The 21154-nt window shown below is 53.7% G+C and overlaps 6 protein-coding genes across 6 annotated transcripts; 1 reads left to right on the top strand and 5 right to left on the bottom strand.

Moving 5' to 3' along the window:
- Window positions 1-11: 11 nt before the first annotated feature.
- Window positions 12-1889, top strand: CAOG_06575 (N-acetylglucosamine kinase). The gene is made up of 7 exons (XM_004345274.2): window positions 12-145; window positions 345-443; window positions 608-863; window positions 954-1081; window positions 1198-1285; window positions 1377-1474; window positions 1572-1889. The coding sequence occupies exons 1-7, from the start codon at window positions 32-34 to the stop codon at window positions 1800-1802; spliced, it is 1014 nt and encodes a 337-aa protein (XP_004345324.1). The 5' UTR covers window positions 12-31; the 3' UTR covers window positions 1803-1889.
- A 153-nt stretch (window positions 1890-2042) lies between these two features.
- On the bottom strand, window positions 2043-5977 carry CAOG_06574 (hypothetical protein; the record flags this gene model as incomplete). The annotated part of the gene is made up of 5 exons (XM_004345273.1): window positions 2043-2246; window positions 2478-3024; window positions 3760-3814; window positions 4210-5474; window positions 5715-5977. The coding sequence occupies 5 exons, from the start codon at window positions 5975-5977 to the stop codon at window positions 2043-2045; spliced, it is 2334 nt and encodes a 777-aa protein (XP_004345323.1).
- Window positions 5978-6093: 116 nt separating this feature from the next.
- CAOG_06573 (hypothetical protein) lies at window positions 6094-8523 on the bottom strand. Its single transcript, XM_004345272.2, has one exon. The coding sequence runs from the start codon at window positions 8458-8460 to the stop codon at window positions 6334-6336; it is 2127 nt and encodes a 708-aa protein (XP_004345322.1). The 5' UTR covers window positions 8461-8523; the 3' UTR covers window positions 6094-6333.
- A 1134-nt stretch (window positions 8524-9657) lies between these two features.
- Window positions 9658-14550, bottom strand: CAOG_06572 (hypothetical protein). Its single transcript, XM_004345271.2, has 3 exons — window positions 14534-14550; window positions 12533-12690; window positions 9658-12430 (listed from the first exon to the last, which is right to left on the bottom strand). Exons 2-3 carry the CDS (start codon window positions 12555-12557, stop codon window positions 9735-9737), a joined length of 2721 nt encoding a protein of 906 aa, XP_004345321.1. The 5' UTR covers window positions 12558-12690; window positions 14534-14550; the 3' UTR covers window positions 9658-9734.
- Window positions 14551-14708: 158 nt separating this feature from the next.
- Window positions 14709-15916, bottom strand: CAOG_06571 (short-chain dehydrogenase/reductase SDR; the record flags this gene model as incomplete). The annotated part of the gene is made up of 2 exons (XM_004345270.2): window positions 14709-15605; window positions 15706-15916. 2 exons carry the CDS (start codon window positions 15914-15916, stop codon window positions 14833-14835), a joined length of 984 nt encoding a protein of 327 aa, XP_004345320.1. The 3' UTR covers window positions 14709-14832.
- Window positions 15917-16258: 342 nt separating this feature from the next.
- CAOG_06570 (proto-oncogene tyrosine-protein kinase FYN) lies at window positions 16259-21055 on the bottom strand. Its single transcript, XM_004345269.2, has 13 exons — window positions 20989-21055; window positions 20066-20290; window positions 19892-19963; window positions 19752-19823; window positions 19602-19673; window positions 19459-19530; window positions 19317-19388; window positions 19176-19247; window positions 19033-19104; window positions 18818-18972; window positions 17080-18755; window positions 16927-17002; window positions 16259-16853 (listed from the first exon to the last, which is right to left on the bottom strand). Exons 2-13 carry the CDS (start codon window positions 20275-20277, stop codon window positions 16612-16614), a joined length of 2865 nt encoding a protein of 954 aa, XP_004345319.2. The 5' UTR covers window positions 20278-20290; window positions 20989-21055; the 3' UTR covers window positions 16259-16611.
- Window positions 21056-21154: the final 99 nt, after the last annotated feature.

Genomic DNA, 21154 nt, shown 5'->3' with positions numbered 1-21154 from the left:
TTAATTTCATTATTTTTATTGTGCACAAGCCATGTCCGAGTTGTTTGGTGGCGTCGAGGGCGGCGCGTCCAGGTCGACAATGGTGATTTCGAACGCGGCCGGCGAGATCCTGGCGACGGCGTTCGGCGGCTCAACCAACCATTGGGTAATAGCGCGCATGCCACTGTTTCGTCCGAGCTATTCCGCCTTGGGGGTTGGGTTGAGGGCTGGCTGGAGGGGGGGGGGTGAAGAGGTCGGCGAGAATGGCTCAAAAATCGCAGTGGCTGAACATCGTGAATGCGCAGTCTGAACGGGAGGTGCCTGACTCTCTCCCTGACTGATTGATTGATTGAATGTTGCACCAGGTCGTTGGTCTGGACAAGTGCATTGAGGAGTTTGGCGCAATGGCTGCCGAGTGCAAGCGTCAAGCGGGAATCGCTCCAACAACCAAACTCTTCTCGCTGGCAAGTCACCGTTTTTTGTTGGTCGTCCGTGCACTTCAACGACGTACAGTGTTGCGTGTTGTGCAGATGCATTTGGTGATGAATTATCAAGTCTCAGAGGCGAGAGTTACAGTCCACTGAACCGAACTATTTCGATTGTTTGTTTCACGGCTTTTCCCAAATAGGGATTGTCGCTCAGCGGCGGAGAGCAGCCTCAGGCACAGCGCGATATCATTGCTGGAATCCGTGCCAAGCTACCCGACCTTGCAGAGCACTACGACATTTGCACCGACACGTTCGGCGCGGTCGCAACTTCATGTGAGGCCGGTGGCATTGTCTTGATTGCTGGAACGGGCTCCAACTGCCAGCTCATTGATGCCCAGGGCCAGGGCGTTGCTGGTTGCGGCGGCTGGGGTCACTTCATGGGCGACGAGGGCTCCGGTATGCTCGAAATCGAAGAGGCTTGGGTTTTTATTGTCACGATTTGACTTTGGGCCCAAATCTCACTGCCGTGTTTTGCCCTGCTTCCAGCATACTGGATTGCGCATGCTGCCATCAAGTTTGTCTTTGATGACATGGACAAGTACTTGACTGCCGAGAACGCGGCGCTTGGGCTGGACACGGAATACGTCAAAACGAGCATGTTTGCGTACTTTCAAGTGAGTAGAATTCCTCATGTATGGGGGAGGGGGGTTCAGCACCCTCCTGCGAACGTGACGTTGCAACTAACGTTGATGTCTGAATGGAATTTATGCGGACGCAAACGGCGGCGTAGGCGCAAAATCGTAAAGAAATGCTCAACCACTTTTACTCGAATTTCGACAAGCAATTCTTTTCCGGGTTTACCAAGCTCGTGGCGGAAGGTGTGTGAGTGTGTGTGTGTTTCGCAGCCTTGTGAGTGGAGTGTGAATGCTTGAGGTATATTGTTGTTTCTCAACCGACTCTGCAATCTAGGCGCCGACAAGGGTGATCGCCTTTGCCGAGAGATTTTCCGACGAGCTGGCGACCATTTGGGGCGGCACACGCGTGCAGTGTTGCAATCTGCGGATCAGGTAATTGTTGTTTTTGTGTGCGCTCTGACTCGTCAAACAAGTTGTTCATCATGTTCTCAACAACCATCCCGCTTTCGTTCGCGCTCCACACTTCCAGTCGGTTGACAAGCTGAACGTTGTCTGTGTCGGATCGGTATTCCAGAGCTGGCATCTTCTGCGGGAGGGCTTCTGGGGTGGTGTGGGCGACGTAACACCGCGTCCTCAACTCGTTCGTCTGCTCGTGTCTGCTGCCATTGGCGCTGCACGCCTCGGTGCTACTCGCAGCTCTTCCGGAACCAAGACGGTGGCTGTGGACTTTGCCCGCACTACCGAAACTTTGGAGAGCTGAGGAAAAGCAGTCATGATTTTAAAAAGCACAATACTAGTAAAATTGAGCAACTTTTTGTTTTTAACAACGAGTCTACACTGACACGACGAAATTATGGAACAACAACAAATCAAAAGACCAAAGACATCGACAAAAAACACACACACATTTCAAAAAAAAAAAGGAGGTGGAAAGAGGAAAAATGAATGAAGGGCATTCAACCCACAAGAAGAACGGGGCTTTTGCGAGTTGCAAGCTTTTTTATTGCTTGATTTGCAGACCCTTGTGGATCTTGGCATCATCAAACTTGGTGGGGGTCTCAGTGGTGAAGATGGAAATGACGCCGGTCAGGAGAATAGAGAAGAGGATGGCGCCGACGAACAGGCCCATAAGAATCGGGATGGTCCACCAAGTGTTGTTGGTGGTGTCGTTAACATCGCGGCGAAGAACGTCCGAAGCAAAGCTCTGGAGATGGATGGCGCGAAAAGGAAAAGGAAAAGGAAAAGGAAAAGGAGAAACGCAGCAGCAAAAGCGAAGAGTGAGTTGTCCAGAAAAAAAAAAACATTCATCAACACACAAGCCAACAGCCCACCCATCAACACGCCACCACCAAGGACACCACCAAGGACACAATCCAAAAACTGAAAGACAATAACCAAAACATAAAAAGCAGCCCCCTCGACCCCCTCGACTCACAGTCTGCATGACACGGTTGGTCAGCTTGTCGCTGGTAAAGACAGCGAGGTAGTCACCGTTGGAGGCGGCGGCAACGAGGCGGGAGACGTGGCCGACAAACTGGTCGAGCTCGGAGAACTGCTCAGAGCGCTGGGCGGCGTTGCTGGCGACGCGGACAATCAGGACGTCGAGCTGGCCGTCGCCAGAGAGGGTGAAGGGGAGGGCCTCGGCGGCGGCGAGCTGGGCAGAAGAGAGCTCGACGAGCTTGCCCGTGGCAGCAGCGGAGAGGTGCGCGACGAGGGTGGCGTCGTTCGAGTACTCTGTGGCGAGGCTCGAGGTGCTCGACTGGAGCAGGGCGCGAATGTTGGAGACGGACGAGTGCGCGACGTGGAAGCCGCCAAAGCGAGCAACCTCCTGCGATGAGAAGGCATTCTGGACAAAGACGACGACGACGGACGGGGCAGCGAGCGTGTCCGGGTTGAGGTAGCTGCGCAGCGCGGGGATGGCAGCGAGCGGTGACTTTGGCTCTGCAGCAGCAGCAGCGGGTGCGCCGGGTGCCAAGAAGACGCTGTCAAACCCAACAAAACATAAACAACAAGAAGAAGACGAAGAATAAGAAGAAAAGTGAGTCGAAGTTCAAAGTTGAAAGTTGAAAGTTGAAAGTTGAATGCAAAGAAAGAAGGAAGGAAGGGAAAAATACAAAAAAAAAAAAAAAAAAAAAAAAAGTTGGGGAAAAAAACTGGAAAAAATCACAAAAAAAAAAAAAAGCATATGACTTGTATTGAAAATGCATTGGAAAGAAAGAAGAAAAAAAAAAAGTGGGGAAAACGAAGCAGACGACGAAAAGTGCAGTTGAGAGATGGATGGAATGACCGAGTGTGTGTGTGTGATCGCAGGCAACAGGAACAGTCACAGTCACAGTCACAGGCTGAAGAACAACAACTCAAAAGAAAAGGGGAAAAAAAAAAAACGAAGCCACGCGATTTCCAATGGAAAAAAAAAAAAAAAAAACCAAGCTTTGTTTTTCTATTTCTCTCTCTCTTTTCTTCTTCTTCTTCTTGTTGAGGTGATCGTTGAGTCACTGTCACTGTCACTGTCACTGTCGCTGACTGTCTGACTGTCGCTCTGTCGCTGCTCTGGCGCTGGGGGGGGGCGAGGGGGAAGGAAGACCAGCCGGAGGGGCACGCTTCACCCCATCTGCTTTCCCCTCTTCATCACTCTCTTCCTCTCTCTCTCGAGTCGCAGGCTGCTGGTCTCTTAGTCAGAGTATGTTGGAGGAGGGAGGAGGGGGGTGTTTGCTCACGGGTGGCTGGACCACGCCAAGAGAGGCGCAGACGTCGACGCTGCGGCAAACACGGCTGCAAAAGCCAAAAGCAAAGCCAGCGATGAGCGAAGCATGATTGCTGTGGGGGGAAAAAAGAGAGACTGAACGACTGAGAGATTGAGACTGAAAGACTGAGATTGTGACACTGAGATTGACGTTTTTACATTTGCGATGAACTGCAACAGACAAAACCACAACAAAACCCGTTGGAATTGCCGCTCAAAACAGCAACGCCGGGGAGTGCATCAACCAAACAATCTGGTCGCAGGTGTTGAGCAAAATCAAGCAAACTTGAAGATGCCGTACTGAAACATGCCAAAGTGCAAAGTGCGCGGCGGACTGAGGGAGCTGAATATGGAATCTGAACAGACTTTTTCCCCCTTTTCTTTTCGAAAATCCTGCCCATCTACACTCATTGAACAAGCCCACGGAGAACAAGACGCTCCCGGTTCAGCTGAACAATGAGAGGAACAAGCAGAGACCGCTGCACAAAGTCAATCGAAACGACGTTGACAAAGCGCAGCAAATCGGTGCGCTGCTGCCAAGCAAACTCGTCCAACCGACGGTTGAAGCGGCACGCCATCAGCCTCATGTTGTCGTGCAGTGGGAAGCACAGCGTGCGGTAGGCAGGTCGTTCGGCATGCTCAAACTGGAACGGCTCGCGCTCGGTTTCTCGGAGCAAGGGTTGTCGCGAAATGACCTCGGCACCACGATTCTTCGCTTTCTCGTTGCTACTACTCGTGCTCTCGGGTGAAGGCACGGTACGTGGCAAAAACAGCCAGTGGGCGCAGCAAAACACGCCACATAGCAGGCAACCAGCGAGGCGCTGCACGGCCGCACGGACGACATCGCCAGTTTGGGGCGTGAGGGTGAACGTCGTCATGAACATGGGCCGGGACGCGGCAGCTGTTGGGCTTGTTGCAGAGCTCGAAGCGCGGACTGTTGCAGCAGCTGCAGCATACTCTGGACGGATCGGGCCGGCATCCTGCCCGTATTGAACCATTTGAGCGGCCAAGTCTTCCAGTTTCCGCTCCGGATTGCTCGTGTCAAGCCATCTCCCACGCATCAAATTGGCAGGCCACAGGAGAGCAGAGTGACTTTGGACGGACTGCGAGTTGCACATGAGCACAATGCTCCGACCTGCGCGCTCGTGCTGCCGCAGTGTGTCAAATCGTGCATTGAGTGGAATGGCTCGCGAACCCAGCACCTCCTCGATCAAACGCGCGAGCTTGAGGTGCGGCGTCGACCAGTCGCGACCAGCAGGGCTCGTTGTCGAACTGGCTGGATCCGCCGGACTCGTGGGCGCACTTAGGGGTTGGTTATGCTCGTGAAGCTCAACGGCAACGAGAACAATTTCCCTCGGATGCGCGGTGCAAAACCTTGCAATGTCTCGCAGGACGTGCTCCAGGGGCAGACAGCGAAACGAGTGCAGAGTGTGAAATCCGCTGACACTCTCAGAATTCCCCATCAGCCTGCTGTCAAATAGCGGATCTTCTGCGAGCCGTGATGTCGCGTCAGGCGGAACGGGTGCCAGAACAGGAACTGCGTGCTCCGGTGTCGGACTCGGACTCGACGGACTGTGTTGATTCGATCCTGGTCGATGTCTTGAAAGATCGAACGCTACGTCAATATCCAGGCATCGAACGCCGTGTTCCAGTTGCTCGAGCACGCCAATGTCCTGATTTACCGACCATCTGAGAAGCAGCCCACAAAAAACAAAAACAAAATCGTTGCAGTTAGTTTCGCATGTTTGAGTGTAACGGAAGGGATCCAGGCTTTAGAAACGCGACTCGAATGCACAACACAATTCGACTCCAAAATCTCAGACAAATCGACGTGTCCGTTTTCTCAGCATTTTAGCGTTTCCCCCGCTCCTTCCTTATTTCGGCTTTTTGCTTCACTCACTGCTCTCCTCCTGAGACGGCGTGGCTCACCCAATCACAAAGTCCCTTGCGCGAAACCCGCCGCATGTGGCTGCCTCGATCGGAGCGGTGCGCAGTCCGCCCAGGCCCGAGTGCAGAATGTTGAGCTCGCTCTGGTCGAACGCGTTCGTCGCCGAGTTGTGCGTTCCGGGCAAGAGAACGTCGTCCAGCGTCGTGTGATCTGCGACAAGGGCTTCGTTGCCATCGCTACTCTGGGGTTCTGATGCAGCTGTGGCGGAAGAGAGAAGGACGGGTCGGTAGTAGATGGCCGACATCCAGTCTCTGCTGCTCTGCATGTCTGAGCGTTCTGAGTGTCCGAGTGAGATGACTGAAAGCGGCCAAAATACTGTACAGTATCAGAAAAATGGAGCGTTTAAGAGACTGAGATAGGGGCTTTTCTTCTGTCTACAGCAGTAGATTTCTATGGTGCAATGGTTGATACCTTTTGTTCGACTGAATTGAGACACTGAGTTTACCAAACTCTCGCACACGCGTGCACAACACCAAATGGGCTAAAAGCGCATGCAACAAACAAGTAGAAAAACACTACAAACAAGACAGAGAGAGAGAGAGAAAAATCCTAACTCAAAAAACACAAACCAACAAAAACAACTGGAACTCGCGCGTTAATTTAAAGAGTGGCAGCGTGAGCAATAATAGTACAGGCGCGCTCAAAGAGAGCCCGCTGGTGCGCAAGCTCGGTGTGCTGAGGAATGGTCTGGAGCATGTTGAAGGCGGCGAGATGAGCCAGCGCGCGCTCGTCGGCGGCGGTCGGGTAGTGCTCCTTGACGTAGGCGAGGAAGATTTGGCGAAGGTCGGCCAAGGTGCTCTCGTCGCCGGCGGTAACGTCGTGGCCAAGGAAGCAAAAGTCGTAGCCCCACAGGCACTGGTAGACCTTGGCAAGATCCGCGTTGCTGTCGCCCTGCAGCGTCAGGGTCGCGCCGAGCTGGCCGCGCATGTCAATCAGGATGAGGGTGCCGTCAGACTTGAGCAGGACGTTCGAGAAGACGGGGTCGCCGTGAACAACATGCGCATAGGCAGCGTGCTTGCCGGCCTGATAGGCCTCCTGGGCGGCGGCAACCTTGTCAAACATGGCATCCACAACGTTCTTGCCGGCAAGCGTCGCCCAAAGCTCGCTGTGCTTGGTCTGGGTGGCGCGGAGCTTGGCGGCAGACGTGTAGCAGTACAGATCAAGCGTGTTCGGGGCGGGACGGCCTTCGGGAGCGCCGGCAGACGAGTGGAGCGCGCGCAGCGTCTTGAGCAGCTTGAGCAGACGGCCCTCCGTCACGCAGCGGTTGACCGACAGATGCGAGTACGTGGCTGCCTTGACATACTCGAGCTTGAGCGTGACAACGTGAGAATCCGAGTCGGTCTGCACCTCGAGCAGCTTGGGGAAGCTCGACGCGAGGTCGGCGGGAATGTGCTCGTAGAAGAAGCGCTCACCCGAGATAAAGTCCGGGTGGGACGCCTTGAGCACGGCCGTGTCGTGGAAGGTCAGCTTGTTAAAGCTGCGGGGCTGAACGATGTTGTTGAGGCGGTACGCAGGGACAGCCGCCGTCACGAGGCCGGCTTGGCTGTTGAGGCCGCCGGGCGAGGCGAGCGCCCAGCCAATGTCCTTCTCCGTGTCAGTGTGCGCATTGACGGCGAGATCGTCGACATAGACGTCGGCGTGGGGCTTGCCAAAGTGCACCTCGTCGCTGGGGATGCCAAACTGCTTGAGCTGGTTGAGGGTGAGGGCACCAATGTCGTTGATGACGGCGCCAATGTTGCCCTTGTGCGTCTTCATGCGGCGAGCGGTGGCAATGATAATGTAGTGGCCAGCGGCCTTGAGCTCGCGCAGCAGCTGAATGTTCTTGGGCATGGGCTGGCAGCTCGTGTAGTCTCCTTCAATCAAGGGGTAGGTGACGAGCGTGTTGTCGAGGTCAAAGCAAAACTTCATCTTGCGCGGGCACTGGTAGAGGCCCTCGCGGACCAAGATCAGAAAGTCTGCGAGCTGGGCGGGCGTGCCGACGCAGGCGAAATCCGGCACAAAAATGCCCCTGAAGTCCTCCTTGTTGTCGAGCATGAGCTTGATGATGGACGAGGTGTAGTACTCGCCGGTCGCGTCGACGGACGTGTCGAGCTGCTTGATGCAGTACTTTTTCAGCACGGCGCCGCTCGCAAATCCGTACGCGCCCGTGTTTGCCCAGCGCGAGATTGCCACCTTCTCCTTGATGTCCGTGATGCGCTTGTCGTCGTCGAGGGCAATGTAGCTGAAGACGGGCTTCCCGACCTTGTCCTCAAAGTAGAAGGACGCGTTGACGCCCTGCTGCTGCTGCGCACCACCACCACTACCATTACCGGCGGCGGCGCCGTTGAGCCTGCGGAAGTCGGCCAGCACGTCGCTAAAGTAGAGCGTGTCGCAGTCGAGGCAGATGGTCGGGCGCGCGAGGTCGGCCGGGCTCATATGCTGGAGCACAATGAAGACGGTCTCTGCAGCGCCGCGCGTCTCAAAGTCGAGCGTGACGACCTCGACAGCGTTGGCAGCCTTCCACTTGGGGTACTGCTTGTGGATGCGCTTGGTGAAGTGGAAGGACTCGTCCAGAGAGTTCATCACGGCCATCCAGACCTTGTCCCCGCCGGCAACGTCAATGCTCAGCTTGTCCAGCAGCCAGAACAGCATCGGGTGGCCAACCATGTTGATCAGCGGCTTCGGGAAGCGGTAGTTGGCGCGCTCAAAGCGGGAGCCAATGCCACCCATAGGAATGATAATGTTCATGGCTGACGATGGAACGAACGGCTTTTTAGTTTGAAAAATTCAGAAAAACAAACGAAAATAAAGGAGTGAGGCGAGTTTGGTTTGGTATGGATAAGAAGCCCTTGTCAAAAGAAAAAAGGATACTGAAACACACAAAAAACTAAATAGGGGGGGGGGGTCGCTGCTCTCCAACAACACAACGCAAAAACAAAAAACAAAGGCGGCTGCTTTGGAAAGATGAAACCAAGTGTCGAGTGTCGGGAAACGCACTGGAGATCGACATGTTATTGTCGGTTTGGCACTTCAGGTCGTTGCTGCGCGCAGCCCTACCCAACACATCCCTTCAAAGTGATGCAGTTTCTGCGGTTTGTGAGACTCCGATTCCCACGGGTTGGGGCTTAGAGCTATTGGCCAGGTAACGTCGATTGATTGATACAAAATGCGCAATGACAACTATCCAAAAGCATCCAAATACACCAGAATATGCTAAATCCTCATTAACTACCACCGGCTAACCTCGCCGGCTGGACGGACGCAAACTCGGGTCCTGACACGGTTCTGAATATTCATAAATTTCCAAAATTTGGGCAACTTTTTGGACTTGGAAGACCAAATTATGGGTGCAGTGGGCAGCATGGCATCCAACACCTGTCGGTACGGGGCAGTTTTTCGAATTGGTGCCATTCCGCACCAAATAACATTACCAACCAATACCTTTAAAGCATAATAGCCATTGGCTGCGAGTATCACAATGGTTGAGTCGAAAATGACCGTGCTGGACTCGCCACTCGACGCCGCGTTTTTGCAGACCCTCTTTTCCCCACACTGCCTTGCCAAGCGCCATGTCTGCTGATTTTCAGTGATTATAAAACATATTTCCAATGTAGTATGTATGCGAGGGAGGTCGTGGCAGTCAATTGGACCGTCGCGGTGCGTGTTCATCTCGAGCCGTTGAAAAATCCCGCTAAATCTTCTGTGCGGCCGCTTTTTGAACGGGAACCCTCTTTGCATTAGCGTAGCAGTAAGTTAGGATGTGACCATCTACTCCAACACTTGAGCTGACACTCTGTTGAGGTTTGTTCCAGGCCACCTGTTATCACTGAACAATAACAAACAACAAACAAACCACAACTTGCCCAACCATCCCCGTTATTCTCGACTCGCAAGGTACTCATACACTCAGCTCATCGCTGATTTACGACTTGAACTCATTTGAGATAGCTGATTTTACTACAAGTACAAAAACTAAAAAAACACGGGGGGGGGGAAGAAAAAAAAAGTACAGGGAATGCACGTCACATGAGGTAAAAGTAGGCCTTCCACTCAAACGTTGCCACGGTGGCTTTGAACTGAAGCAGATTGCACACGCGAATACGAGGCTGCGGGTCGGCAGCGAGAACGTGGTATACAAAGCGGTAGTCGGCAATGTCGGCGACCTTTTGCTGTGTTGCTCCAAGCTCGCGCAGGGCGTCGAGCAAGCCGCGCTCCGTGACGAGCGGAGGAGGCGGCGGCGGTGCATTGACCTTTTCAAATGGCGGGCGGTTGGCCAGCAACTGCCCGATATGCACCGCCTTGTTGGCGACGTTGGTGAGGTACCGGCTAATGTGACTCAGAGGCGAGTCCGGATTGCACGCAATCGTGTCGCGGAGAATCGACACGTTCAGCGTGTCCAAAAACGTCGTGGGACTGGCGACAACACCCAGCTGTGGCGGGACAATTTCATATTCAATCAAGTCGTCAATTTCCAGATCGCGGTCACCCTCTGGCGCGCGGGGGAGCGAGTCTGCGTCCGTCGAAGCACGTGTTGCCGATGTCGCTGTCGTGTCCGAGCGCGTGCGATCGACAGGCGTAAACGTACCGCGATACTCGTAACGCATGGTGCCCGTGTCGTCCTCAAAGCAGTTGACAGAGTACGTGTCGTCGTCGTCGCCGTGCCGGGACGACTCTTGGTACGGCTGAGGGCTGGTGCTGCCGCTGTTCAGATCAACATCGGCAAACTGCGCTGCAAAGTTCTGCGTCTTTGGAGGCAGCGGCGGAGGAGGGCGAGAGTAGGTCGATTCCTCCGAAAGTACGCTTTCCGATCGCAGCAGCGCGGCGCGGTTGGAGGCCTGTTGGTGCTGCTGTTGCTGATCATCGTGGTGTTCGGCATCACCGGCGACAGAGAAATCCGTGTTGACGCGCGAGCGCGAAGCAACCGACGACGTTTCGGATCGGTCGTCACCTCCCATGATGAACACTGGCGTGGAAGGGAAGGGCTTGAGCTTGCTAGCCACCATGGAGGCAGAAAGCAGACCGGGATGAGGCCCAGCGACGGGCGTCGAGCCAGGATTGGGTGGCGGCATGTAAGACCCAACCGCGTGCTGTGGAGGCGACATGGGCGGCGATGTCGGCGATAGCGGATTGGAATTGGTGCTAAACATGAATTGCCCAGCTTCGCTCGCATCCAACATGATGCCAGGCGGGAAACCGCCCCTTTGTGCGCCGCCAGCGTGATTGGACGGTGAAACTACGGTGCTTGAAGTTGTGCAAAACGCGGGGTCAAAGTGTGCCGGGGAAGTGCCTGCCATGCCAGGAATGGGCCCAACTTCGTTGTAGCGGCGAAGCGCATAAGAGGGGATGGCCATGGCAGTCGCTGCGTTGGACGTTGGCGCGCTGCCAGTTCCACGGCCTGCAAACACGGCGGACGAATTGACCACAGATGTGCCGGTCGAGTTGGAGTTGGATGTTGGCGGCGAGTCGTCTGTGTCATTGGGTCGGACGCCTCGGTGGTTGCGCGCAGACTGGGCACCGGCTTTAATGACAATGCTGTTTGAGGGGGTCGTACCAGCGACACCCCCAATGCTGCGATTGGTCATGGCGGCGGCGGTGCCGGGGACGGCCAACGACAGCGTCCCTGCCGACGACGGCTGTCCCGGTGTTGATGCAGCCAAAGCAGGTACACTGCCGGAGAGAACCGTTGACTGGCGGGCGTGTCGTGAGGCACGTCGCTTGGCTCGCTTGGAGGCTGCAGCAACGCAGAGCTTGATGGCACTCAGCCAGGACTCGGTCTCTTCAGCGTCAACGCCACAGAGCACCCACTTGGTAGCTGGTTTGGCGATAAGCTCAATGAGACAGTGGGTGTAAATTTCCTCCAGCTTGAGGGAGACCGACGTGACCTGATCGAGGTGTATCAAGTCGGTCGGATTGCGGTTGCCATAGCTAAAGTAAAAGAGCGTCGACTCGGTCAGGACAAACCAACGATTCCGCCAAATGTAGCCCAGCTTGCGCAGCTGGCCTTCGCGCACAGTCCGCGGTGGATCCGGGTGTTTCGGAGTTGACGCAGCGGCAGCGACGGTGGCTTGTATGTTTCCCGAGCTGCCGTGCGCCGAAATGGTATGCAATGATGTGTTTGATGAGGATTGCGAGCTAATGGGGGAGGAGCGCAGGGACGACGCGCTGTGATGACTAGGCGAGGCGGCTGGTCCTGGGTTGCCATGATGGACTATTGATGTGGGGCCTGTTGCCTTGGCTGCTGTTGATGTTGTAATGACGCTGGAGAATGTAGGATGGAGAGCAGCGTGCAAGCCGGAAAAGCCGCCGAGAATGGCTGCGGCGGTGACCAAGGCCGTGGATGCCGATACTTCAGCAGATCCTGCGTTGGACGGATCACTCGCCGAGGATGGCGATGTCGCCAGCGACGAGGACATTGTGGAAGATCCCGACGAAGGGAGAGCAACAGCGGTGGCATGATGGGATGTCGGCGGCAAGGCTGCTGTTTGGGACGAGGGCCGTGCTGCAGCCGTTAGCGTAATGGCAGCGACAGCGTTCGAATGCGCTGTACTTTGCGATGCCTGTGTGGCATTTGCAGTCGTTGCATTCGTGCTTGGCTCTGCAGCTGCAGGCGATGTGAAGGAATTGGATCGCGAGTCGTCGTCTGCTCCATCGTCGCCGGCAGTTTCCTCGTCGAGATACCGCGTCGTAAAGACGTCAGCGGTGTCGACTTCAATCCAGTCTGGCGAGCAGGGCACGAGAGAGTGAGAGTGAGAGTGAGAGTGAGAGTCATGATGGGAAAAACAAAAACAACCAAGAGCGAGAGATTGAGAGATTGGGTTACCAGTGTCGGACACGGCAGTCGCCATGACGGTGGGTGACAAGAAGGGACTTGTTAGTTTGTGAACACGCACGTAGCGAGCCTCAAAGCAGCAGCAGAGAGAGAGAGTGTGTGTGTGTGTTTCACTGGAGTGACTTGGAGAGAGGGAGAATGAAAAACAACTGCAAAACACACAAGGCAACGAAGGAGTGAGCAAAACCAACCAAAACGAAACGGCAGTCATGATCATTGACAATGCATCAGTAAGCGTGTGAGTGTGTGAGTGAGCGAGAGAGAGGGGAGGAGAGAGAGAGAGAGAGAGAGAGAGAGAGAGAGAGAGAGAGAGAGAGAGAGAGAGAGAGAGAGAGAGAGAGAGAGAGAGAGAGAGAGAGAGAGAGAGAGAGAGAGAGAGAGAGAGAGAGAGAGAGAGAGAGAGAGAGAGAGAGCGAGAGAGAGAGAGAGCGAGGCGCAAACAACCAAGTTCCAAGCTACCGACCCCTACCATCCAACAACCCTCACATCAGCTGCGTTTGATAATGTTCTGATTTCGCGATTTTTGCAAATGTCACACGAGTCAAGTCAGGAGACACCCGCAAAAGCGCAATGAAAGAAAGTTGAGGGAAACTGACAGAAAACTAAAGAAGGAAGGACGTATCGTATCAAGTGACCTGAAAGCTTCTACTGAAACAGGCTGGCAGTGAGACTTACTTGGAAGAAAAAAAGTAAAAAAGCAAAGATGGAAACAAAATAACAGGAATCGAAATCGGAAGAAAAGAGGAGAATGGCGATCGGAAGCGAGGGGAAATGGGGAAGAGCGGGTTTTGGCGGGGATCAAGTGACTGAAGTGGAGAAGCGGAAACTGGCAGTGAGCGGAAGCAACGGAAGAGGAAAACACCAGAATGACCACAAAACATCATCATCATCATCATGACCAGAAGGAAGAGGGATTGAAAGACAGAATCAGAACGAGAGGGAGAGAGAGAGAGCGCGGGAGATCGAGGAACCCAAACGGAAACCGAGTGGGAAACCACACCGAACAGAGCACGCAGCGAATGCGCACACCACCACCAGCAAACAAAGCAAGCGAAATGGGAGTAATAGAGTACTCCAACAGACCGGTCGAGAGAGTGCGGTGGTGACGGGGAGGATGAGAACGAGAGAGTGTGAAAGTCAAAGCGAACTTTTTTGTGCAAAGAGCACGGTTGAGTACGAGCACGCCTCACAGCGCTGAGCGAGCAAATGGAGCAACAACAACAAAAAGAGGATGAATGAATGGTCCCAGATCGAACGATGCGAGTGAGAGTGAGCGACGACAGCGATGGAGAGTGAGACGGCGATTGCTGGCCGGCAGTCTCGTGGTCGGTCATCACTCTGAGCCCATCGTCATCACTTCATCCAGTCACCCAGTCCATTCCTCGCTTTCTCGCTTCGGGTTGAAAGATGTCATGCGCGTTCACACACAGTCAAACCACCATCCAACAGTCGTCACCATTCAGCGCGAAAACTCACAAAAACCGGAAAACCGAAAACCAAAAAAAAAAAAAAAAAAACCAAAAAAAAAAAAAAAGCAGGATTTTTTTTTTTTCGTTCTTTGGGTTTCCATTGCGTGGGTTCCGTTTTTTTTTTTTTTTTTTTTTTTTTTTTTTTTTTTTTTGGTTTCAAAAGCGAACTCCAATGAAGCACTGCATGCTGCTGCGCCTTCATCCAATCCACAAGATGCAAACACAGCGTGGCTGAAAGGAGAAGGAGCAGCAGCCAAAAACTGCGGTGGCTGCAGCACCGAAAGCGACCGGCCAAAAGAGGAGCGGCAGAATGGCCAAAGAAACAAGTAAAAAACCGCGAGCCAAGTCGCGTGAAATATGGCCAGCAGGAAGCCAATGGCCAGCACTCAGACCCTCGCACAGGAGGAGCGAAAAAGAGATCAGAAGCGATATAGCGAGGAAAGGCGGAGTGAGTGAGTGCGCGAAGGGAAAGCGGGACGATGAGCGGGGCGGGTGAAATAGACACCGTTTGAAATGTGCATACAAAACTGTAAACGTAAGGAAGGGAGACTGAGATGAGGTGAAAAAATACCACTGCTTAAACAAAGTGAAAGACAGGCAGATGATGAAAGTAATGACTGTACAAGGCGGGGATGCATTGGAAAGCTCACAAGTCAGAATACGAGTCAAAACAAGGCGGGACGAGGCTTGATTTCGGTTAGGGACTCAGCCAAACCAACGCAGCAGGCGGAAGGTTCTTGCATACGGTACAGGAAAGCACAAGACCAGGAACACAAAAAGTAACACAGAGCTGTACACTCCAAGCTAGGAGAGCGTGCGATCTCATTGCTTGAGCGCGTTGGAAATCAACTTCTCTGAGACCTCCCAAAGCTTGGCAGCGGCTTGCGGGTCTGAGGCGTGCGGAGCCGGAACACCCAGGTTGCAATCCTCAAAGTAGGCACCACCATGCTCCAGGACCTCGGGCGCAATGGCGCAGTACACGGTGGTCGAGGAGCACTGCTCGACCGTTTTGAACACGCTGTTCATCGTGCCATCCTCGTTCATCCATCCCTGGCTGATTGCATAGTCTCGAGGGATGTGGCGACTCAGGTTTGTCGCAGCGCCGCCCGGGTGCAGGGAAACGGCAATTACACCCTTCGGGCTGAGACGCTTGTTGAGCTCGAGTGCAAACAGGGCGTTCGCCGTCTTGGAATGCCCGTACGCGAGCCACCTGTCGTAGGACTTTTCCCAGTTAATGTCATCAAACACAACCGGGCTGAAGGTGTGGCCCAACGAGCTGACAGCCACCACTCGGGACGGCGCCGCAGCAACCAGGGCGGGCGTGAGCAGCTGAGTGAGGTAGAAGTGCCCAAGGTGGTTTGTGCCAAATTGCATTTCGAAGCCGTCGGCGGTGGTCTCGCGAGTCGGATTGGCCATTACACCGGCGTTGTTGACGAGGAGGTTGAGCGGGAGCTTTTTGGCGAGGAATGTGTCGGCGAACTCCTTGATGCTCTTGAGCGAGGTCAGATCGACGAGCATGGCTTCGATCTTGGTGTTTCCGGTGCTTTGCTGAATCTCTTGAGCAACCTTTTGACCAGCCTCGAGGTTGCGAATGGCTGGATGGAGCAAATGGTCAAAACGGGGACGTATCAAACGTTGGCATCAACTTGGCAAAGCGCAAACAGCCCGACAACATCATACAACTCCCACACATACCTAGAATGATACGAGCACCCTTGAGGGCCAAAACGCGCGCAGTTTCCTGGCCAAGACCGCTGCTGGCGCCGGTGATAATTGCGACGCGATCGCTCAAGTCGATTCCGAGCTCGGTGACGACTTCCTCGGCTGGGGTGCGATAGCCAAATCGGCCAGTCGACTTGCCATCATTCGAGGTGGTGGGGATGGCGGGATTGAACGTGTCAGACATTGTCTTTTGCTGGTTCGCTACAGTGCTAGCAGAGTGAGGAGCTTGATGGTTTGTTGGAAGCAAAAACAGAGAGTGAGGATTTCAATCTGCAATTTCGGATTGCTTAAAAACAAGAGACGCGCGGGATTTTTTTCGTTTTTGGCGTTCAAATTTCCGCTCCAGATTCAATCTCTCCCCACGCCCCCTCGCACACCTCTCTCCCCCAACCACCAACCCCCATGAATTTCCATCCCAAAATCTGCACATGCCAATTTTCCGCATGAGGCATTCCCCCGAGCCATTGTAAATGAGTTTCCCCCAGCAGTCGATGGGAAACGACAACGCCTGCATCATTGTGAATCCGTTTTGCTCAATGTTTTGCAAAGACTTTTCGAGATTGCTACTCCAGCAGCAACAACACCAATACCATCACCGACAGCAAGAAAACAACAACAACAAGAAGAAGAAGAAGAAGAAGAAGAAGAAGAAGAAGAAGAAGAAGAAGAAGAAGAAGAAGAAGAAGAAGAAGAAGAAGAAGAAGAAGAAGAAGAGCCACGCAAACTGCTGCAGAGCTCAGAACATCGGACACAGACAAATACTGTCACGACCAACAAGCACAACAACGCGATCATTTCCATTCCGAGCGGCATGGGCCCAAGCTTGGGTCGCGTTGCCACACGAGGATAAAATGACAATTTGCTGCAAGTGGACCGGTTTTACAGCATTGCACCAATTTCGCGGGTCGTCGTCCCATCTTGAAGCGCTGCCAGGGCTTTGACAAGCTGAGCAAAGGTCGGGCGTTTTTCGGGCGACATGTCCCAGCAGCTCATCATCAAGTTATAAAGGTCAGCCGAGCATTGCTCCGGCTTGGGTAGTCGACCTCCGGCCTCCACATGAGCCAGAGTATCTCGCCCATCCATCTTGCCGTATGGCGGCGCGCCGTAGGTGGAGCATTCCCCTACCAAAATCAACCAACAGCAGTCAATTTTTGACACAGGTGCACAACTTCAGCAAATCACGACTCTACTCACAGGCAGTCACACCAAACGACCACACATCGGACATGGTAGAGAACTTGCGGAAGGTCATTGTTTCCGGTGCCATCCACTACAAACGCAACATTCAACAAAATCAGCATTCAACCGCACGCGAGCAGCAACAACCTTTCCACACCCTCAGCTCACCTTCACAGGAAGCTTGCCACGCGTTTGCATGCGATAGTAATCGTTCTCGGAGGCGAGTTCACGAGAGAGTCCGAAATCGGCAATCTTGACCACCATTCCTTGGCCCACGAGGCAGTTGCGCGCAGCGAGATCGCGATGCACAAAGTGGAGCGTGCCCAGGTACTCCATGCCGAGTGCAATCTGACGAATGGCGTGGATCTGCTCATTGTGTGTCCACCAAAGCGAGTGGAGCTTGGACTTTTGCAGCAGTGTACGCAGGTCGCCGTACTGCACAAACTCCAACAGAACGAGATGCGGCTCGGACTCTACTAGAGCCGCAAGCAAGCGCACGACATTCGGATGCACAAACGGAGCCATCAATTTCGCCTCGCTTTCAAAGTCCTTGCTGGACTTCTCATCTGCGTTGGACTTGAGAGACTTGACTGCAACTTGCACGGTTTCGGACGTCGTGGGTCCGAGCAAGTTTTGAGCTCGCGGGGGCAACACGCTGAACGGCAGTTGACCCAGCGCCACATCGCCAAAGTTGCCACTGGCAAGGTGCTTCACGATCGTCAAGCCATCACGAACACGACGAGAGTTGCTACCGGCAACATATGCGCTCGCATAGTCGTAGACCACCTCTGTGGCAGTTGTCGAGATAGCCTGGTACAACGGTTCTGGCTGTTTTTGACCGACCACGGCATACGCTGAAATCTCCTCCTCTCTCTGAGATCGAGTCGAATGGTTCAGAGGAGAGATTGTCATTTCAATAGCCTCCTCGTGAATGGGACCAGTAGAGTCCTTCGGTCGCCTGATTGAACCCTGGGTGCGTCGGCGCCGCAACACGATGAATACCAGGGCAAGTATGACAATAACTGCAAGAGCCGCCACAACAGCGGCGATGATAATGACTGACGATGAAGATGAGTCGTCGGAGCCGCCACCGCCACGATTTGCAATAGAGGATGCTACGGATGCAGCAGATGCCGATGCGGTTGATGCAACAGATGCGACTGATGCCGATGCAGTTGACGCAGCAGAGGCCGAGCGCGCCGAAGTAGCAGAAACGTCCGAAGCGACAGATGCGGACGCCTGTGAGGCAATGGACGCGAAAGATGCAGTAGCGATGGAAGCAAACGAGGCCGAGAGCGCTGAGGTAGCAGAGACAGCAGATGCGACAGATGCAGACGCTTGCGAGGCAGAAGATGCAGTAACAATGGAAGCAAAGGATGCCGAGCTAGCGGAGACACCGGAAGCGACAGATGCGGATGCCTGCGATACTGAGGAAGCACTAGCTCTGGAAGCATACGTCGCCCACAGTACAGACGTGGCGGAAACACGCGACGCAACTGATGCAGATCTGGTCGAGGCAGCCGAGGCAGCCAAGGCAGATTGCGAGGACGCGGCTGAAACGGCCGAGGCGATCGATGCCATTGTCGCGGCTGACGCAGCTGAAGCAACAGAGGTAGAGGCGATGGATGCAACCGATGCAACCGAGGTAGAGGCGATGGACGCGACTGAAGCGACGGAGGCGATCGTTGCGTTGGTGGCAGCGGATGCGAGGCAGTAGCTGTCCATCATAACGTATCCATCATAGCACTGAGAGCACACGGCGGACGACGTGCAAAACAGGCAATTGGTAAAGCAACACGCACCGGACCCCGCGCCATAGCAGGTCGCACACGCTGTATCACACTCTGTAGCACAAAATGTCAATGAACCCATCACGTGGAAGGATTGCAGTGAACGCTTTACGTACTGGTTGGATTGGTTGCTGTGCCGTATGTGCCGGGCGGAGCGACAGTAAAGCTGTTGGGGCTTAGTGATTGGGATGAATCCGACAAAAACAAGCTATTGGAAAGGCCCTTGAACAGACCGGGCGGCAAAGTGGTGAAGGGATTGTTCCCCAAGTACCTGCAAGTACCGCAAAGTAAGAGGCAAATCGAATACATGCAATGAAAGCGGCTCGCTTACAAGGAAGTCAGCGTGTTCAGGCCTGTGAATGCGTTTGCAGAAACGCTGGTGATCTGGTTTTGGTGCAGATATCTGCAGATAGAGTTGCCAACAAGTGAGCTGTGTGCGTGTATGCGTGGTACTTCACTATTTTGCTTCCTTACAATTCCTTCAGTGCACTAAGGCCTGGGAACATGTTGGCAGGAACGGTGGTGATTTGATTCCGATGCAGAGATCTGGAGATGAAATCATCAAAGAATGAGCGGGTTGTGTGTGGTGGATTCTTCAGGTCGTTGCTGGCTTACAAGATATTCAGTGCAGTCAGCCCAGTGAATGCAGAAAGGGGAAGACTGGTGAGATCGTTGTAGCCCAGATTCCTACAAGGTAGAGTCGCAAACCGAGTGAGCCGTTTGAGTGTGATGATTCATGTTTATGATGAATGCTTACAATTGCCTCAGCGCAGTAAGATCGGTGAATAAGTTTGAGGGAATGCTGGTGAGCTCGTTTTGGAACAGAGACCTAGACATCGAGGGGCAAACGAGTGAGCCGTTTGTGCGTGTGCGATTTCTTCACGAACCGAGCTGTCTTACAATACTGTTACCGCAGTTAGGCCGGCAAATGTACTTGCAGAAAGGCTGGTGAGAAAGTTGCTTGTCATTAGTCTACAGAATTGAGATCGCAAGCGCTCGTAAGCTGTTGGTGCTTCTGACACTGTGCACTTCTTTGGTCGATTTGCGTACAACCAATTCAGCGCAGTCAGGTCTGCGAATGCCGTGTCGGGAATGCTGGTGATTGCGTTGCTTTCCAGAGATCTACAGACACCGAGTGAGCCATTGATGTGAGTGAATATGCACGACTTTTACGGTATTGCGCAACTTACAGGTAGGTCAGCGAAGTCAGGCCTGCGAATGCACTCGCAGAAACGCTGGCGATGTGGTTGTTGAACAAATTCCTAGATCGACCGTTACGCCAAAAATCAGCAGTCAGAGAGAGACAGAGGGGGTGATGCTTCAAATTCATGGCAAATTCGACGGCCATCAACATCAACACGTACAGGTGTTGTGTGCTGGCTGGGATTGCGCTTGGGATGGCCGTGAGCGATTTGGAGCTGCAATCGACCGCCACTCCCGTACAAACGCACACGCCGCCCGTGCCACAAGCATTCGCTGCTTGCGCCAACGGGATGTGATTTATCACACCAACAACAAGCAGCAGCAGCAGCATCATTGGTAGGAGCTGAGCGAAGGCGATCTTGCTTGCTGTCATCGTTTCGGGTCTTCTGTGAGTGAATCCAACAGAGAGTGAGTGAGTGAGTGAGTGAGTGAGTGAGTGAATGAGTGAGTGAGTGAGTGAGTGAGTGAGTGAGTGAGTGAGTGAGTGAGTGAGTGAGTGAGTGAGTGAGTTGAGTGTGGGATTCAAATTGGTAGCTTCCCCATAACAACCAAAGTCCAACCACGATCGTCGACCAATTCCCATCCGCTCCGTGTCATTGGCTCAGATTGAACACAAGCAACATTCGAAGCAAAAGCAGCCAAAGCAACAGCGTGATCGTGATCGTGATCGTGATCTACTATCGTGATAGTGAGTGAGTGATGGCGAGCGATACGTATTTGGGTATTTGGTGGGTGAGCGGGTCCTCCCATATGTGGGGGTTTGTTAATTTGGCGGATTGGAAAGCAAAACCCCAGCGGGTGCTCACTCGATCGCATTCTGGACTGAGGGACGCACGAGCAACATTGCTTGAAACAAAAGCGAGAGGGAGAGAGATTTACGGGGAAGAGAGAGGGAGAGAGAGAGGGAGAGAGAGAGAGAGAGGGGGTGACCGCTGGTACTCTTCGCCATCCGTGGGGTGACTGAGGCTCTGTCATCCCTCCCGCTCACTACCCCCCCCCTTTTGCAATATGGATGCAAGCAAGGAGTGTAAACAAAGCGGGATGCTGTGGTCTTCTGTGAGTGAGATTGCGTTTTGTGGCTTACTCGCTTGCTGCGGCCTAAAAGTGCGAACAAATCGACCAAACAACAACAACAACAACAAGAACAACAAGAAAGAGTGGATCATCAGCATCATCATCGCATTCGGCTGCAAGCGAGTCGGAGAGTTGGAGAAACAAGAAAAAAAGCCGCTGAATGATCGACAAACGTA

The sequence above is a fragment of the Capsaspora owczarzaki genome, assembly GCF_000151315.2.
Source record: "Capsaspora owczarzaki ATCC 30864 unplaced genomic scaffold supercont2.11, whole genome shotgun sequence".
Lineage (NCBI taxonomy): Eukaryota > Filasterea > Ministeriida > Capsasporidae > Capsaspora > Capsaspora owczarzaki.
Note: the sequence above shows the minus strand (reverse complement) of the source record. Positions and strands in the feature narration are given on the sequence as shown.

Excerpts from the sequence above, each read along its gene's own strand:
- CAOG_06575 (XM_004345274.2), top strand. The coding sequence starts at position 32 with ATGTCCGAGTTGTTTGGTGGCGTCGAGGGCGGCGCGTCCAGGTCGACA. Across the intron at positions 864-953 it reads CATGGGCGACGAGGGCTCCG|CATACTGGATTGCGCATGCT; the intron begins GTATGCTCGAAA and ends CCCTGCTTCCAG. Across the intron at positions 1,286-1,376 it reads TACCAAGCTCGTGGCGGAAG|GCGCCGACAAGGGTGATCGC; the intron begins GTGTGTGAGTGT and ends TCTGCAATCTAG.
- CAOG_06573 (XM_004345272.2), bottom strand. The coding sequence starts at position 8,460 with ATGAACATTATCATTCCTATGGGTGGCATTGGCTCCCGCTTTGAGCGC.
- CAOG_06572 (XM_004345271.2), bottom strand. The coding sequence starts at position 12,557 with ATGGCGACTGCCGTGTCCGACACTG. Across the intron at positions 12,431-12,532 it reads GACTGCCGTGTCCGACACTG|ACTGGATTGAAGTCGACACC; the intron begins GTAACCCAATCT and ends CCTGCTCGCCAG.
- CAOG_06570 (XM_004345269.2), bottom strand. The coding sequence starts at position 20,277 with ATGACAGCAAGCAAGATCGCCTTCGCTCAGCTCCTACCAATGATGCTG. Across the intron at positions 19,674-19,751 it reads CTGACTGCGCTGAATTGGTT|ACTAATGACAAGCAACTTTC; the intron begins GTACGCAAATCG and ends TCAATTCTGTAG. Across the intron at positions 19,531-19,601 it reads CTAACTGCGGTAACAGTATT|GTCTCTGTTCCAAAACGAGC; the intron begins GTAAGACAGCTC and ends CTCGATGTCTAG.